This window comes from Kogia breviceps, chromosome 2 (assembly GCF_026419965.1).
Source record: "Kogia breviceps isolate mKogBre1 chromosome 2, mKogBre1 haplotype 1, whole genome shotgun sequence".
NCBI classification, from domain to species: domain Eukaryota; kingdom Metazoa; phylum Chordata; class Mammalia; order Artiodactyla; family Physeteridae; genus Kogia; species Kogia breviceps.
The window spans coordinates 26332734-26352437 of NC_081311.1; the positions used below are offsets into that span (position 1 = coordinate 26332734).

The 19704-nt window shown below is 44.2% G+C and overlaps 1 protein-coding gene across 3 annotated transcripts in view; it reads right to left on the reverse strand.

Moving 5' to 3' along the window:
- Positions 1 to 19704, reverse strand: part of WBP1L (WW domain binding protein 1 like) — a 58482-nt gene that overhangs the window by 10604 nt on the left and 28174 nt on the right. For all 3 annotated transcript variants that reach the window (XM_059054143.2, XM_059054147.2, XM_059054145.2), the window contains one exon: positions 3168 to 3270. In XM_059054143.2, the coding sequence (XP_058910126.1) occupies positions 3168 to 3270 (103 nt within the window). The remainder of the gene's footprint in view (positions 1 to 3167; positions 3271 to 19704) is intronic.

Sequence of the window (19704 nt, forward strand, 5' to 3'; positions counted from 1 at the left end):
CTTGATGGCAAGGATTCTGTCTCCCCACACGCTCTAACACAGAAGAGGCCACAGCATCCAGTAGGAACTTGTTAGAATTGCAAATTCCCAGGTCCACCTCAGACCTATTGAATCAAAAACTCTGGGACTGGGGCCCAGAAATCCGTGCTTTAATAAGCCCTCCAGGAAATGCAGATGCTTGCCAAAGTCTGAAACCACTGGAATAAGAGTTTGCTGAATAGATGATTGAATGATGACTGAAAGTACAAGTGCCATGAAAATGCAAGGGATGATAATAATAATAATGGCCAGGTTCTTACAGCCTCAGCCACGGCAGTGGTAAACAGGACCCTCACTTCCGGACTGATGCAGACCCAGGAATGACCCCTGGCTTAACGTTACAAGAGACTGAAAAGACACGGGAGTGAGGGCGCTGGCTGAAGCTTAAGGTCTGTGTGTGCTTGTGTGTCTGTGTAAAGTGGGTTCTGTGTAGGTATGTGTGTGTGTGTGTGTGTTTGAGACAGTCCTCAGCACACAGGAAAATTCAGCTAAGTAGTGGGATGTGGGCTGGCAGAAATGGCATTTGCTTTTCCGTGAGGCCTTCCCTGTAGGCAACTATGGTTAAAGAGGTACTTTGACAAAAACCCTGCCAAGGATTTCCTGGCTGAGATTTTTTTTCCTTCCAAAGGAAAGAGGCAAAAAGAATAATTCAAAGCCCATTACTTTCACATTTCAGGCAAAGTTCAGAGGCAATCAGAGGGAACAGGGTTCAAAGCGCAAAAAGCACAGTTCTGATGAGAACTGAAAGGGCTCATTCCTACGCTCGACCCCGACCTCCCTCCTCTACACATCAGGCCGAGGCCAGGCCCCTAAGAAGGAGGAAAACCAAAGAATTCCGAGAGGGGCGGAACACTCACTGGGCATCTTCTGACCAAAAAGTCATTTCTGGGCACAGACAAGGGGAAGTTTGGCTTTTACAGTCTCCGTCCCCCCAGAGCTTGGAAAGCATGGGCCAACTTGTACAGGGGTGAGTCTTTCCTCCCCGTCCAGACTCTGGCCTGCGTCTGGCCTTCTCCATTCCCCGGCTCACCACAACTGGAGAGGTGATGAGCCACTGTGCAGCTCTTCCCCTGGACTTTCTTCAGGCCCTCGGGACGAAGTGCCTGGTTCCCAGACTGCCTGCCACCCTGCCACCTGGGTCTCCCTGTCTCAGCCGCCCCACCCCCAGCCCTGGCTTTGGTGACCCAATTCTGGTGGCTACTGAGTCTGCCCTGCCAACAGCCCAGGAGGCTCTGTCAATCTGAGATGGGGGCCATCAGCAACTCCATTCTTTCCGCAACTGATGCCGCTTGGGCCGGGCCCCAGAAAAACAAGCTTGCAGCTCTGTGGCTTTTTGGCAGCCCAGCTTCAACTTTTGTTTTAACAAGGGGTGGGAGGGAGAATTTGAGCCCTGTGGTTATCTGCATTTTGAAACATTTAAACACACTGTCCACCTGCCTGGCACTTTATGTTTCTCTAGTGAGTCCCTCAGCCCCACCCCTTCTAAAATAGCAGCAACAACTCCAGGCCTGCCTTTGCTGCTGCTTATATAATACTTGCAGGACTGGTGGGGACATCTTGAACCCTGTTCTCTCCTTGGGGAGGAGTCTGCCCTTCACCACCCCTGAGCCCGTCCTCAAAAGGAAAGGACAAGAGTGAGGAGAGGTCCTGTTTGTAGGACCCACTCCCACTGGCTGCAAGATCCACTTGCATTTAGAGCGAGAGGCTTCCCAGCCAAGAGTCTAATTTCCTTTCCATTTCAAACAAGAGCCCTTCTAGCTGCTTTCTCACCATATCACTGATGTGGGGGGAATGGGGAGATCAGAAAGGAGAAGAGGAAAAAGGGAAGAGATGGTGGTGATGGTAAGGGCATGGTTGACCAGCAAGCACAAAGTTTGTTTCCAAATGGAGGGAGTGATGGGGGCTTAGAATTCTCTGGGGAAACAGTCTACCGTTTCCTCTAGCAACAGACAGTTATGAGAACCACTACATGCTGGTCACCTGGCAACTCTCTGCCCTTAGGACCCTCCCATCCTCCCCTTCTTTGTCCAGCATCCTACAGTGGTTGGTCTGAGTTCCAAGAAGATTAGAGTACAAAGGGCTTTAGTGAACTCTCCAAGCCTGGGTCACTCCCTGAAGACCACGGCAGTGTCACCACCCTTGTGCAACTCTGGAAGGGGCAAGCAGTCCTGGCTGCCACCAAGCAGTGGCAAGATGAGGACTGTCTCCACATGGCACTGAACTGACAGTAACAGGTTAGGTAGACTGGAGAAGCCTCTAGACACTTCGGTTTGTGATCTGGGGAAGGAAGAAAAGGGGCTGAACCTCTAGACGCCTTCTCTCCAGGAGGGCTCTGTCGGCAAGGACCTAGTAAAAGATTATCCCTTTGAGAGGGACCCTCAGAAACAGAGGCAGCTCCTTGATGATCTCTGGGGAATTCTGGAAGCCCTGGTGTTTCTTACAAGAAGATGGCATTACAGCCATCCACAGAGAGCAGCCAGCATTCACAGCAGCTTGGCTGCTGCAAACCTCTCTTTGCAAAGATGGCAAACCTGGGCACCTGTGCTGGCCCACGAGAGGATGTAAGTTGTTGTCACTGCTCGGCACAGCCTGGAGAGGGCATCAAAGAGAACCCCATTCAGGGGCTTCCCTGGTGGCACAGTGGTTGAGAATCCGCCTGCCGATGCGGGGGATACGGGTTCGTGCCCCGGTCCGGGAAGATCCCACATGCCGCGGAGCAGCTGGGCCCGTGAGCCATGGACGCTGAGCCGGCGCGTCCTGAGCCTGTGCTCCGCAACGGGAGAGGCCACAACAGTGAGAGGCCCGCGTACCACAACAAAAAAAAAAAAAAAGAAAAAGAAAAAGAAAAAAGAGAACAGCATTCAGGAGATTCTGCGGCAGACCTGCTAACCACGGCTTCTTAAGAAGGCTCAGACCATGTTCTCCGGTCTTTAGCGCATGGTGTCCAAAGAGCACCAGAGCTCTCCTCCTCTACAGAGAGATCGCTTCTAGAACCTAGAAGCAGATTCTGCTCACCAACACCATCACCAAGAGAATAAGAAAAGGGCTGACCAGCCTATGGTTTCCCAATGAGCAGAGGTGGTAACCGAGACCCTGGGATGCCAAGACATCCCCAGGCAAGGACTTACACCAGAGTTCATAGTAGTAGTTGCAGCACTGAGACTGTCCACAGCAGTGTCCTGTGTCACAGATGTAGCTTTGATTGTTGGTACCCACGCAGGTTTCCTTATCCTAAAAGAAATAAAAAAACACTGTAGCATATTAAATTATAGCTTTTAAACACTCTTTTCTTCTCATCCTGCTTTTACTGATCGCCTGCCCACCTTCCACCAAAACGGTTTGTACCAATGTTTATTGAAAGAAAAGAAAGAGAGAGAGAGAAAGAAAGAAACAGAGAGAGAAAGGGAGGGAGGGAGGGAGAGAGAGAGGGGGGGAGAGGGAGAAAGAACCACACAACAACAGAAGATTTAAGAAAAATAATATGGTTTATTAAAGGGGGAAGAGGATTCAGTACACAAAGCCAACTGGTAAAGAGCAGAGTTCTCCTCCTTGCTTTCTTTATGTCTCAGCAGAAACACTCCACGTTCTGGTCCTAAACTCAGCCAGTAAGAAGGTGGTGATTCTCCTGTAATAGGCTGTATATTTTAAATAAATCTGGTTTCTCTGTGAAAGTTCCCAGAATAATGAAAGCGGCATGTATTCTAGGATTGGCATCTGGTCAGTCAGTCCATCTTCCCTTCAAAACACGTATCTTCAAGGTTAATTACAGTGTGATTCAAAAGAAGGCTAAAAATCTTGCTACTAAAATTCTTTCAATCTTAAGAAAAGGGGTGACTCGCTCAGGTGACCTAGTCCAATTTCAATTTGCTAGATCTTTTTTTGCTTACCAAATGATCTCTTAATAATCTTGACTAGATCTAGGATTCACACTGTCCCTTGTCAGGGACAGCTACAGAAAGGGCACCGCTGAGTAACCATCTAGCATTTTGCCAAATTCTATTCACAGCACTGGTGGATGGGGATGGAGGTGGAAAGGTTTTTTTTTTACTATTTCGTAGTTAAGATATGAAATACCCCACTGGCTGACCTAAACTTCAGCCTCAAATGTCCTCTGGGTCACAATGCATATGATGAGACCTAGAAGATCTGGCTTTCAACATTTCTTTGTTCTAAAGAAGTGACACATGCAGTGACTGGACACAGTCTTTGTGCCAAGCACCGGGTTGGGTACGAGGGATACAACAATGAATAAGAAATTGTCCCTAACCTCAAGAGGCACAGAGCTAGGAAGGGAAAAAACCCTGCTCAGCAAAGAAACTAAAACCACAGTATTATATGTGCTGCTACTCAGGCTGACCCTGCCCACAGTGTACATCCGGGAGGACGTCTGCCAGTGGAAACTCAAGTCACAGGGTCGGTTCCTGTTCTCTGGGTCTTGCTTTATACTACGCTGTCTGTTTGGCCAAGGGTACAAACAAAGCACTCCAGTGACTGTCTACAGGGCTAGAGGCTGGGCACCTGAAGCCACGAGGACAAAAGAAAGGGCACGGCTACAACCCAGATCCCTGGCTCAGTACGTATTTCCACCACATCCTCAGGTGTTTCCTGGTCTTTAAGAGTCTTACACCCTGGTGTAAAGGGGTTTAGGAAGAAGGAAACATGGGAAAGGCATTTGTCGACTCTGACAATGAGGGTTTCACAATAGTACTGCAAACAGAGTTCTTCCTATCTTTGCCTTCCTGTGTCCGCCATAAGTAAAATGGCTCACCTAGCAGGTGTCTGTCCAGTGGGATGTCTCCTCTGAGGCCTGACACATGTGGAGAAAGCAGATCTGTGTTCGTTGCTTTTGCTAGAACACACCCTCTCCCTCTTGACTTCAGAGCAAAACACTGCTTTCCTAAGGACATCAAAATGTTTCTCCCAAGTTTACCAGGCCCTGAAATGCCATTCTTCCGGCCTGGCTCACAAGAGCACAGTTCAAACTGTCCACATAGTTTCTAAAAGAGGCCGTGCTGCCTACACTCTGACACATGAAAGAATCCAGGGACACTTCTGCCTCAAGAAAATTCACCAGATGAGGTCCACGCTCAGAACACAGGGCGGCCAACTGGTCCTCCGTGAGGCATGAAATGGAACGTGTCTGAAATCTAAACAAGTGGCATCCTCATGACCTACTGGTGTCAGCTTTTCTCTTGGCTCTCCCATCCCCCGAGGCAGGAAGCCCAGTAAACAGAACCCCACTCTTTTTCCCTGCTCTGCCTCCACTTTCCCAGGGACAGCAGACTGTGGCAGCATCATTTAACTCAGTTCCTCAAATACTTTTTACCCAGTGTATCTCATCCCTTGCTTTCCTCCTCACAGACAGAGTCCCCAAGTTGCCTGAGATGATCTTGGTTATGTCATTTTCTGCTGCAGAAGGAAGGAAAGCAGGCAGGCAGTTAAAGAAGACAAGATGTGGGTTCATGGACCTTTAGCAAGGAAGACATGAAGGATTAAGAAGGTAGCGAGATGTGAGTGTCATGAGCTCCTCCAGAGAAAGAGACCTTCTGGTATGAAAGGAAAATCCAGAAGCCTTGTGTTTGGCCCTAGCTCTGCCATTACAGAGGAACTGCACTCTGGACAAGTTACTCAATGGCCCTAGAGCTGGCTAAGATGCTCACTCATGTCTCCTTAAACCCAAAGGGTTTATTAGCCTACCCACCTCCCATTCCCTTTGACAGCAGCCTCGAGCCAATGCAAGAGCTCCTGTAACCTACGCCTCCTCTCAGTCAAAGCAAAGAACAGAGGTGTGCAAATGTTGCTTGATGCTCTTCCACCATTCCCTGTATGAGGAAGTCACCCAGAGGACTTGCAAGGATCTCCAGGCAGCTCAAGATACAAATGGTAAAGATTCAGTCAGATCTGGGTTCAAAGCCCAGTTCTCACGCTACACTTATTAGTGTAACTTGCGTAAATGACTTAACTTCTCTGAGCTCTCAATATCAACGTTATTCTGTGAGCCATTATTGCTGGGCATGAAAGACCATTCAATAAACAGCACTCTGCATTCACTTAGAACTACTTCTCAGAAGAGTAAAGTTCACTGGCAATGTGGGCTGCTCCAGACACATGAAGAATAGAAAAAGGAACTAGAGAGAATGCAATGGAAAGTTCAAATATGAAAAATTCTCAGCACTCTTTATTTATGAGCACCCTTTGCTCTTCTTCCAAGCATCTCCAAGCACTACACACATATTATGTTTTTCAGGCCAAGTCTTGAAGAGTGGGAAGTTAATATCCACCCCACCCACCCCCTTCTCAAGAGTGAACGAGAGAATATATCGTGCCCTCCCTATGGGCAGGAGTTCTGACTCCTCAATCACCCTCCCCAACCCCAAGAATGAGCACAGTGCTTGGCACACAAAGGTCTGCTGAATGAAACAATGGCTATGCAGCCTCCGTGAAGGCAGAATGAGCTGGGGTGAATAATACGGCTAGTGTATACTGAGTACCTGCTATGTGCCAGGCACTGTTCTAAATGCCTTACAAGTCTTCCTTCATCTAAACTTGAAAGCACCACTATGAAGAGGGTAGTATAAGAGAACTGAGGTCAACAGAGGCTAAGTCACTTGCTGGAGGCCACACAGCTAGGAAGCAGTCCAATCTAATTCATCTGACTCCAGAGCTTTTAACTATTAAGCTACAGCCTCCTTGGTTTAAGTTATACTTCTTCACTTGCTTTCTACACTTCAGATGCTTAAATAAATCCACTTAAAAGCCCCAAACCAAACAAAATCAACATTTCGTCTTTGAGGGAAAAGTTGAGGGCCCTGCCCTTGTGGAGCTCTTTGACTTTGGGAACATCTTCTACTTGGCAGTGAGGAGGGGCAACATGCTTGGGCTTCCTCTCTTCTTTGTTTGAAAGGTCATTATTTTCACATACTGATTTTCTGAAAAGCAGAATGGTGTTTGTCCCATTGGGGAACACAGGGCCTTCAATCCTTCCTTCAACATTTACTGAGCACCTACCCTGCACCAGCACTGAACTAGTGGTGGGGAACACAATGGGCACATCAAAGGCCGAAGCAGTCACGCTCTTTACCCTCATGGAGCTTAAAGTCTAATGAAAGATGATAAAGTAATCATACAGATAAAACTGTAGGAAGGAAAAATACGTGATTTGGTGAAAGCTGACAATAATTAAGAACTAGGAACTAGTCAAGGAGGCCCAGATAGCTGTGAGGAGGGTAAGCTTGAACTGAGATTGCCAGGATGGTTAGAAAGTTAGAAACTAGGGAAGAGGCGTGGGAAGAACATTCCAGGCAAAGGAAATGGTACAAGCAAAGCCCTTTAGCTACGAAATGGCTGAACAAGTAGGTAAGGCAGTTAGGTAAGCAGGGACAAGATGAGATTTGCATTTTAAAGATACTTTTTCCCAGGCAATGTTTTCATTTGCACAAACTCCTGGCCCAGATATGCTAGAAACGTAGACCTGTCATAAAGAAACTTTGGGTGAATAACACATGTTCTTATGCTGAGGTCTTTCACCTCAGAATGACTGTGATGATGACCATCAAGATCCTCACTTGTTAAACGTGTGCCTTCAGCTCTGGTACCGCAGTGACCAGCTCCAAGAAACGGGGCACATATGGTCACCAAACAAAAAGCACAGGTGTGAAGAAGCAGGAAGCAAGACCAACACTGCCCTGGAAAGAACATTATTTACAGTGGAAGAGGATGAATAGTATGCCTTTTGCACACACGCAAAAAGTTACCTCATCTCTTTGGCGGCAGCATAAACTATGGGGCTAACATCATTTTCCTTAAGAGCTTCAATGTCTTAGAGTTGCTATTCTTAGCTGAGCCACTGTAAAGGTCAATTTAATCAGCGTTAAGAACTTTCACAGTGCCAGCATAAAAAGAGACACTGGGCAGTAATGGTTCCCCGGGCATGGTTTTAATTTGCCAATTTATGGGGCTGGAAAACTCTGCTAGCAACTGGCAACAGCACCTTCATGCCCTTAGGAAAGCGCTGAAGTTTTAAAGATTAAAAGTGAAAAATAGGAAAATTGAAATCCTTCACAGGATGTTAAAGCACAGATGCTAAATCTCTTGGCTGCTGGATATGAATGAATTTGGAGCACCATCTCTGGCCTTCTCTACAGGGGGAATGGTTCCTAATGGAAACATCCATTTCTACAAATCAAACAACAAATATATATTGATAGCCTTTCCCCACGTGCCAGGCACTGTGTTGGATGCTACAGCTACCAAGTTGAGCAAGAGATTCTAGAGGAAAAGATACTGCTTCTAGCAATGTAGCTGGGTAGGTAACTTTAAAAATATAATAATATTCTTTTGGGACTCCCCTGGCAGTCCAGTGGCTAAGACTTCGCCTTCTAATGCAGGGGATGCAGATTCGATCCCTGGTCGGGGAGCTAAGATCCCACAAGCCTTGCAGCCAAAAAACCAAAACGTAAAACAGAAGCAATATTATAACAAATTCAATAAAGAATTTATTGAAATATATGTATTCTTTTAATTACACAGCTGAGCTTGCAATAAAGCAAGGAAGAGCCCTCGGGCCAAAAATGTTGGGGGTGGGGAACTAGAAGCTACAGTGTTAAATGAGATCTGGCCTTCCCAGTTGCTGTGGAAAGAAGGGCTGTTTGTTTTCCTGGGTCCACCTAAAACAGGGAATTGGAACTGAGTCCCAATATAAGGTGAAGACCCTCAAAGAGACAGAGCAGACTAGAAAAAAATTAGCCCTTTGGCACACAGTGACAATAAGAAAGGTCTGAATTGAGAGGGGAAAAGTATCTCTTCTAATAATCTGTAACCATCAGCTTTTCCACAAGCTAATTTGAGATCTGAATTGTGCTACTACATAGTCTGAGAATCCCCAAGCCAAAATTTTAACACAAAAAGTAGTCCCAGGGGCTTCCCTGTTGGTGCAGTGGTTGAGAATCCGCCTGCGGATGCAGGGGACACGAGTTCGTGCCCCAGTCCGGGAAGATCCCACATGCTGTAGAGCAGCTGGGCCCGTGAGCCATGGCCGCTGGGCCTGAGTCTGGAGCCTGTGCTCCGCAACGGGGGAGGCCACAGCAGTGAGAGGCCCGCGTACCACAAAAAAAAAAAAAAAAAAAAAAGTAGTCCCAGGACTTCCCTGGTGGTGCAGTGGTTCAGAATCCACCTGCCAGTGCAGGGGACATGGGTTCAATCCCTGGACCGAGAAGATTCCAACATGCCACAGAGCAACTAATCCGGTGTGCCGCAATTACTGAGCTTGCACTCTACAGCCCATGAGCCACAACTACTGAGCCCTCATGCCACAACTACTGAAGCCCATGTGCCTAGAGCCTGTGTTCTGCAACAGCAGAAGCCACTGCAATGAGAAGCAAGCTCACCACAACAGAGTAGCTGAGTAGCCCCCACTCGCCACAACTAGAGAAAAGCCATGAGCAGCAATGAAGACCCAATGCAGCCAAAAAAAAAAAAAAAAAGTAGGCCCAGAATGGGACATCTGGTAGAAGAAATGTAAAACTCTAATGAGACCTACCCTCAAGCAGGGCATGAAAGATGCCCACAGAAAAAGCTCTGTTGAAGATGAGCTCACACAAAATATGAAAACTTATGTAAAAATAATCCATCACAAACAAGATGTAGGAAATTCAACAAATAGGTGGATAAGACTCTCCAAAAAAACTTAATAGAATGATCAGATAAACTGTAATACATATACATGTTTCAAATGATTAAAGCCAAAAAGGAAAACATGAGAAAAGAACATACTAAAAAAGAGACAGTGACCAAATGGATTTCAGGAAAAAATAAAACTTGTAGAAAAAATAGTTATTAAAATTAAAAACTCAACAGGTGGGTTACACAGAGATTAGACCATGTTAAAGAGAGAATCAGTGAACTGGAAAGCAGATCTGAGAAAATTACCCAGCAACCAGCTTCTACCAATTAAGAGAAAACATAGAAATGGAAAATGAGAAATAAGAAGCTCAAGAAGGAAAGAGGAAAATGGAGGAGAGTCAATATTTAAAGAGATAACTGAAAAATTTCCAGAACTGATTAAAGATAGGGAATTTTCAGACAATAATAAACTCACACCTGGGCACATTGTTTGAAACTGGAGAACAACAAACACAAAAAGATCTTAAATACATTCCAGTGGGCGAAGACTGAAAATTAACAAGTGAAATTAGAATTTAACGTAGTAATAAGCTTCACAAGGATAATAAAACAGGATAATAGGAAAGGGCTTTACATGGGGCAGTCAGGAAAGGTCTCCCTGAGAGGGTGATGTCTGAGTTGTGCCCTGAGTGATGAGAAGGAGACAGCAGACCTGTGGGAACAGTGTTCCAGGCAGAGGGAATGTCAAGTGTATACAAAGACACCGATGCAGGAATGAACCCGGTGTGCTCTAGGAAAAGAAAGAAGGCTAGTGTGGCTGAGTACAGTGAATGTAAGAAGAATAATGTGAAAGGAAGAACTGAGAATTCAGAAAGAGGCCATACCTCATATGCCTTGTACAACAGGCAAGCAACTTTAACTCAGAATCAGCTATTTTTGGTCTACCCTAGATAGAATCTTTAAATTCTGAAAATGCAACACTTTCAGGTCCAGATCCTTAGAAAATGATTTGTAGGTGGTCAAAAAATATACTCTTAAAAGTTTTGTGGATTTACCTCTATTTTTACAATAATAAAGTTGAAGTCACTTTTCCCCTACTAACGGTTTTAAGGCTGTTTGAAGAGCTGCAGGAAGTAAGTATAATTGTTCAAGGGTACACATTTTTTGGGGGCGCACTGGGTGGTATGCGAGATCTTAGTTCCCCAACCAGGGATCGAACCCATACCCCCTGCAGTGGAAGCACAGAGTCTTGATCACTGGACTGCTATGGAAGTCCCAAGGGTACACATCTTGAAATGTGAGAGGACATTACAGAAGAGTTGGGGATGAAGGAAAGTAAACTGAGGCAGAGGGATGATTCCACAGGAGTCCTGGCCCATTGTTTCCTAGGTGTTATTCTAATCTCCCTTTCTTTGATGGTAGGGATTGTCACATTCTAATTTTGCATCCCTCCCAGTATATACTACACATGACAAATACTCCTTTAAGCTTTACTAGCTAAAGGAGCCCAGTTTCTTCCTTTCTGATAAAAGGGCAAGCCCCTGCTAAGAAGTGAACCAAGATTCTGCTTTGTATGCAACAGATACTAGGAAAGAATTTTTATGCTGTTTTGTTGAGTTCAATAGTTTTCTGAAAGGACAAATAGCCTCAGCATGTTCCCCTAACCAAGCCAATAAATCCAGTCTGGTAAGATTCAGGCTCACCCCTCAGATTTGATAGTGTACTTTACCCCTTAAGGGCTCTAGGCTCCAGCTCCCTGGGCTCAGGAGCACCCAGTCTCCCATCCTCTAGCTGCAAAGTACTTTAAAGGGTAAAGCCAAAACCTGGAACTAGTGACACACTTGAGAAAAGCCTAGAACCAATGGGGGGAGCTGCTGCTTCAAGAATTGGCTGCAGTGTGTGCAGCTGAAGGGGAGTCCCTGGGACCCCTGCTATAGGAGGGACTTAGTCACTTTACCTCAACCTGTGAGGGTCCCCTGGAACAATTCTCTCTGGGGACTCCAGAAGACTGACACTCTAAGAATCCGAGGAAGAGCAACACAGTAAATCAGAACAAATCAGGGCATCTCACAAATGAGTGAATTTGCCCTCAAGTGGCAATGAACACGTTTAGACAACAAAGGCAACAAAAAAGAGATGCATTTCCCAAAGTGTGGTCCATAGGCCCCAAATCACCTGGGGTATTTGTTAAGAATGTAGATTGAGAACCTCTGGGGGCAGAGACTGAAGAATTGCAATTTAATACATACTCCCCTGGTTATGCTCACATATATTCAAATTTGAGAACCACTGCCCTAGATTTATAACAAACATACAATATAGGGAGGATGGGAGGGAGATGCAAAAGGGAGGAGATATGGGGATATATGTATATGTATAGTTGATTCACTTTGTTATAAAGCAGAAACTAACATACCATTGTAAAGCAATTATACTCCAATAAAGATGTTAAAAAAAATACAATATACACAGTTCTTGCCCTCCAGAAGTGGAATAGTCTTATATTCTATTTCTATAATCTTGAACACATCCCAACACAGTTACCCTCAAGAACTGCCACTTAGAATCAAGGCACATAAAATTATTTATACTCTCTCTGCCTCATTCCATAAAAATATACAAATAACAGATCATAAACTTAAATTTTTAAAAATGTGACACGTTAGTTATGTACGCTCCTATCCATACCAGTACTGCTACAGCCAAAGCTGCACTGCAACTGGATCCTCATTAAATAGCCCCCAAACAGAGCAGCTGGCAAAGAAATTAAAACCCATTTCCTGTGTTGCTATTAGGAACCTGAGTAACAAACTCAGAAAAAGCCACTTGATCGTGGTAGGAAAATCCCAGAGCAAAGATCGTAAGTTGCAACATATCCCATGGTTTTATTAAAGGCTACTTGTCGACATCCCAGTGCATGCAGGCCTGTGGGACCTGGCCAGCTGCAGGGCCTCAGGACATTGGGTTAACCTGCCTCTCTTTCACCCCTGGACACTTACAAGGAAAAACAGTTCTACCTTGAGGTATCATGGCAATCCCTCATCACTGACTTCTTCTGCCACAGAATAAATGCACTGAGAAGTATGGCATCTTCAGCAAGGGATGGTGCAGGGAGCCAAGGGATAAAATAGCAGTAGCATGCAACAGAGCAGGTGGCACTTGAGCAGAGCAGGAGGGCAATTCTGCTATTTTGTCTCCACAGTTGGTCATGAGGGCAAGTCCCTCCCTTTGCATTAGCTTTATCACTGCTCCTCCTGCTTGAGAGCAGGGATTGCAAACTGCTGGCCCGTAGGCCACAATGGGCCCACTAATGAGTTCTATGCCCACACGGTACCTTTTAAAAATTTTTTTTAATCTTTTAAAAAAATGGAATTAACTGTCAACATCTTAAAATGAGAAGGATTCATAGAGAAATTCAGATTTCCAGTTTCTGAAAATCCAGGGCCCACACTCCCTCAGGGCCCTATTAGGCAGGGCCACAGACGTGGCTCCACCGCAGCCTCCCTGAAATCCCTCCTGGCCAGTAACCCCATCTGCTTGACTCAGGTGTGTCACTGCCTGGCCCCTGTGGGCATCTGATTAGCTCCTCCTGCTCTCAAGTTCAGTAATACTCCGTTCATCCCCTCACCCTGAGGTTAAGGCCTACTGCAGAGGGCCAAATATAAATGGCAGACATCTGAACTCTCTACACTGAGGCTCCAGCAACATCTTACACATGCCATATAAAATAGGTACCTGGACAAAAAGGAGGGCCCCTTTTCACTGGATGAGGAGAATAGCTCTAGCGAATCAGGAAAACCTACGGCCACAACACTCAGGAAATACGACAGAGAACCAAGTTCTGCCCGGTGCCTGTGTTTATCGAGCATTTGGCTAGGCATTCTTACCCATGTTATTTATTCCTCTCTTTTTACAGGAAACCAGGAAACTGAGGTTCAGACTGATTACTCAGCTAGAACATGTTTTTTGGATCTAAAGCCCAAATTTCAGTGGAAAGAACAGGATGCTTAGGGGTTATCCTAACTTTCATGATAGATGCTGACACGTACAAAAATGACAGATAAGATATGGACTTTGCCTTTGAGGAACTTTGTAATTACTAAACTGTTAGGTTAAAAAAAAGTTTATGTCTCAGTTCTTGTTGCAGAAAACCTTCCTGAAGTATTCAGGTTCATTCTGTGCCTTAATTAATAAGTACAGTCTAATCAACAGAATTCATTCTTTCTTTCTTTTTAACAATTTACAATGTGGCAAAGCCTCAGGGTCATAATTTGGAGCAATGATGGTATATACACAACACACACATATATCTAATCAGTTTATATAATACACATTTATATAGGACTCTCAAGCTTTTCAAACTTCAACAGCCAGCCTCAAATTTGAGCCTGCCAGCCAGCACCCTACAAGAGATCAGAAGTGCTACCACCCTCATCTTACAGATAAGAAACTGACACTTGGCCTAAGGCTGCAGATGACAGAATCAGGACTGTCAAAACCCTGGTCTTCTGACTTTTAGTTCAGTATTCTTTCTATGACTGGGTTCCAGCTCATCAAAGTCTTTGTTATATCCTAAAAATGGCTCTTGATCAAATAAAATAATCACTTCTTTGCCTACAAAGAGGTACAGTTTTCAAAGGGATCTGAAATATTGAAGGTACAGGTTAAGTTGCTGCTGTTGTGCTTTAAAAGAGATTAACCAGTTTCACCGGACAGTGAAGAACGTGGGGTGTCTCAGAGACCTTCCTCACTTTAAGCAAAGTTCTAAATTTAACCTCGTTTTTTTTCTCAGCAGTTCCATCCCACTGCAGCAGGCTTTTGTTGGGAGCAAAAGAAATAATAACAGGACTTGTCTTGTGTGCTTGCCTGTCTAGAGACTAGTACCAGAGATTTATTGCCAGTAAAAAGTTCCACGCTGTTCAAGGAAACCATTTGCTTCTACCTCAACAAAGGGTTACATTAAAAATGGTCTCCCTGAGAACAGACACAAGATTTTAAAACATCTTCGGATCCAGATGCTCTCTCCAAAAGACTTGAATAACTTTAAAGAACTTTCTGAATTTTAAGACCTTACACCTTAAAATTAAAAGAGATGCCACATGATTTAGAAGAGGGGGAATTTAGTATCCCCCTTTTCTATACGTTATCAGAAACAGATTACAATAAACCCAGGCCACAGCAACAGGGACCGGGCTTGGAATATGGCCTGTTATTAAAATAACTGTAGCCTAACTGTTCTTTAAGCTGTATAAAGTTTTCTGAGCACTTCTGAGATCCTACCTTCTGGGGGGTGATAATCCAGATTTTTCAGAGCAAGAGATAAAATGTCAGTTCCAGAAGGGCTTGATCTTATCTACTGGCCATAAAAAATTAACTTTATACCTGTCCTTGACAAGGCATAGTTCCTGCTGATTAGGGGCAAACAAGATGTCAAGATTCTAAATCTCTGGACAAAAAGTACCTATTGCTTAGAAAGCAGCAGGGAAAAGTACGCCCATTTCCCCTTTATTAAAACATGTCAGTCCACCCTTCCTGAGGCCTGTGGCTTGTGACTACCTCCTGAGCAGAGTGCCATGCACTAGGCAGCAGTAGTTTTCAGCCCAGAGTGCCTCCACCCTGGCATGACAGTCGGCCCTTGGTATCCACAGGGTCATTCCCAGGCCGGCTGAATCACAGATGCGGAACCCACAGATGCAGGAGGGCCAAGTGGACTTAGCCATTTTACATAAGAGACTTGAACATCCTCGGGTTTTGCTATCCGTGGAGCTTGTGGAACCAAACCCCTGGGAATACTGGGGGACAACTGTATTCACATTTGAAGCCAGATAATTATTTATCATGGGGACTGTCCTGTGCTTTGTAGGATGTTTAGCAGCATCCCTGGCCTCTACTCACTAGATGCCAGTAGCAACACCCCACCCGACCCCCTAGATGTGACAACCAACAATGTCCAAACATTGCCAAATGTCCCTTGGGGAGGGAGGCAAAATTGCCTCCAGTTTCGAACAACCATTCCAGCCAAACTGAACCACACAACTTAGCGCAGAATTGTGTTCCACCCAGTCTTGTCACCTGATTGTCCCCTGGGCTCCCCAACCACTCTGTAAATTCCCTGAGACAAGGATGAAGTCAATCTCACAAATGAACCTACCCTAGCAAAGGATCAGACATGCAAAAACCTTCAGAAAGTACTAATCCTGGTGACTGACAGTCAAGTAACCCCAAAGGCTAGTCCTCCTGCATGCTCCTTGTGACTCTTCACTACGCCGTACAAGCAGCAACATGAAGGGATCCTCCAAGAGTTAGGCCAGGGCTGTGGCGACGTGATTTCACATGATGACTGCGGGACCTACCAAAAGTTCTCTGGCCATGATAGGTTTACAGTAACCCAGCACAACCTGAGCCTGGCCCATCAACCCAGAACTTTACTCCTGAGGCAGGGGAGTGATTGCACATTCTATTTTTGTTGGCAGCCTGTCCCAGTCTATCCTGGGCCTCCCCACCACACTCCAGAGCCACACCCCGAGGAGTGGGAGGTCACAGGTATTCACACCACTGCCTGGGGGTAACCAGGGATTTCCAAACCCTTGAAGAAAACCACAGGATAGGCTGGACAGTATCTGAAACCAAGAATGAGACCATGAAGAAATGGACAAATTCTTAGAAATGCACAACCTTCCAAGACTGAACCAGGAAGAAATAGAAAATATGAACAGACCAATCACAAGCACTGAAATTAAAACTGTGATTAAAAGTCTTCCAAAAAACAAAAGTCCAGGACCAGATGGCTTCACAGGTGAATTCTATCAAACATTTAGAGAAGAGCTAACACCTATCCTTCTCAAACTCTTCCAAAATACAGCAGAGGGAGGAACACTCCCAAACTCATTCTATGAGGCCACCATCACCCTGATACCAAAAGCAGACAAAGATGTCACAAAGAAAGAAAACTACAGGCCAATATCACTGATGAACATAGATGCAAAAATCCTCAACAAAATACTAGCAAACAGAATCCAACAGCACATTAAAAGGATCATACACCATGATCAAGTGGGGTTTATCCCAGGAATGCAAGGATTCGTCAATATGCGCAAATCAATCAATGTGATAACACCATATTAACAAATTGAAGGAGAAAAACCATATGATCATCTCAATAGATGCAGAGAAAGCTTACGACAAAATTCAACACCCATTTATGATAAAAACCCTCCAAAAAGTAGGCATAGAGGGAACTTACCTCAACATAATAAAGGCCATAGATGACAAACCCACAGCCAACATCGTCCTCAATGGTGAAAAACTGAAACCATTTCCACTAAGATCAGGAACAAGACAAGGTTGCCCACTCTCACCACAATTATTCAACATAGTTTTGGAAGTTTTAGCCACAGCAATCAGAGAAGAAAAAGAAAAGGAATCCAAATCAGAAAAAAAGTAAAGCTGTCACGGTTTGAAGTAAAGCTGTCACTGTTTGCAGATGACATGAAGTATCATGTCATCATTTAGAGAATCCTAAAGATGTTACCAGAAAACTACTAGAGCTAATCAATGAATTTGGTAAAATAGCAGGATACAAAATTAATGCACAGAAACCTCTTGCATTCCTATACACTAACGATGAAAAATCTGAAAGTGAAATTAAGAAAACACTCCCATTTACCATTGCAACAAAAAGAATAAAATACCTAGGAATAAACCTACCTGAGGAGACAAACGACCTGTATGCAGAAAATTATAAGACACTGATGAAAGAAATTAAAGATGATACAAACAGATAGAGAGCTATACCATGTTCTTGGATTGGAAGAATCAACATTGTGAAAATGACTATACTACCCAAAGCAACCTACAGATTCAATGCAATCCCTATCAAACTACCACTGGCATTTTTCACAGAATTAGAACAAAAAATTTCACAATTTGTATGGAAATATGATAGACCCCAAATAGCCAAAGCAATATTGAGAAGGAAAAACGCAGCTGGAGGAATCGGGCTCCTGGACTTCAGACTATACTACAAAACTACAGTAATCAAGACAGTATGGTACTGGCACAAAAACAGAAATATAGATCAATGGAACAGGATAGAAAGCCCAGAGATAAACCCATGTGCATATGGTCACCTTATCTTTGATAAAGGAGGCAAGAATATACAATGGAGAAAAGACAGCTTCTTCAATAAGTGATGTTGGGAAAACTGGACAGCTACATGTAAAAGAATGAAATTAGAACACTCCCTAACACCATACAACAAAAATAAACTCAAAATGGATTAAAGACCTAACTGTAAGGCCAGACACTGTCAAACTTTTAGAGGGAAACATAGGCAGAACACTCTATGACATAAATCACAGCAAGATCCTTTTTGACCCACCTCCTAGAGAAATGGAAATAAAAACATAAATAAACAAATGGGACCTAATGAAATTTAAAAGCTTTTGCACAGCAAAGGAAACCATAAACAAGAAGAAAAGGCAACCCTCAGAATGGGAGAAAATATTTGTAAATGAAGCAAGTGACAAAGGATTAATCTCCAAAATTTACAAGCAGCTCATGCAGCTCAATATCAAAAAAACAAACAACCCAATCCAAAAATGGGCAGAAGACCTAAATAGACATTTCTCCAAAGAAGATATACAGATTGCCAACAAACACATAAAGAATGCTCAACATCATTAATCATTAGAGAAACGCAAATCAAAACTACAGTGAGATATCATCTCACACTGGTCAGAACGGCCATCATCAAAAAATCTACAAATAATAAATGCTGGACATGGTGTGGAGAAAAGGGAAACCTCTTGCACTGTTAGTGGGAATGTAAATTGATACAGCCACTATGGAGAACAGTATGGAGGTTCCTTAAAAAACAAAACAGAACTACCATACGACCCAGCAATCCCACTACTTGGCATATACCCTGAGAAAACCATAATTCAAAAAGAGACATGTACCACAATGTTCATTGCAGCTCTATTTACAATAGTCAGGACATGGAAGCCACCTAAGTGTCCATCAACAGATGAATGGATAAAGAAGATGTGACACATATATACAATGGAATATTACTCAGCCATAAAAAGAAATGAAATTGAGTTATTTGTAGTGAGGTGGATGGACCTAGAGTCTGTCATACGGAGTGAAGTAACTCAGAAAGAGAAAAACAAATACCGTATGCTAACACATATATATGGAATCTAAAAAACAACAACAAAAAATGGTCATGAAAAACCTAGGGGCAAGACGGGAATAAAGACGCAGACCTACTAGAGAATGGACTTGAGATACAGGGAGGCGGAAGGGTAAGCTGGGACAAAGTGAGAGAGTGGCATGGACATATATACACTACCAAACATAAAATAGATAGCTAGTGGGAAGCAGCCACATAGCACGGGGAGATCAGCTCAGTGCTTTGTGACCACCTAGAGGGGTGGGAGGGAGGGAGGGAGACGCAAGAGGGAAGAGATATGGGGACATATGTATATGTATAACTGATTCACTTTGTTATACAGCAGAAACTAACACACCATTGTAAAGCAATTATACTCCAATAAAGATGTTAAAAAAAAAAAAAAAGAATGAGACCATGTGTCACAGTTCAGTGGAAGCTCCTGAGAGCATGTATGTTAAGCAAGAGAACCAAACAATAAAGAATATTCTATCCTCCTTCATGCAATGCCCAAGGGAACCAATATCTTTTGTGAGACACAGTCCCAGGAAAACATACGCCACTTGCAGGAAAAGAAGTCACTGTGTCACACTCCGGGCCGTTCCCAAAGCCTGTCTCCCTCTCTACTGAAATGTATACAGCTTTCTGCCACTGCCCCTCCTCTCTCTTTCAGTGAAAAGAACAAGACAGGTCAAGCAAGTCACCTAGGACTGAATCACCATTTTTAGCAACAGATGTCTCTTGTGAGGTCCACATTCAAGTCCAGTTGAGCCCTGCCCACATCAGCAATGGCTACAGAGGTGGAACAGAAATGGCTAAACCAGGTCAAAATGCAGGGCTGTTTCAACTCACTGTTGCTACAAATTTGC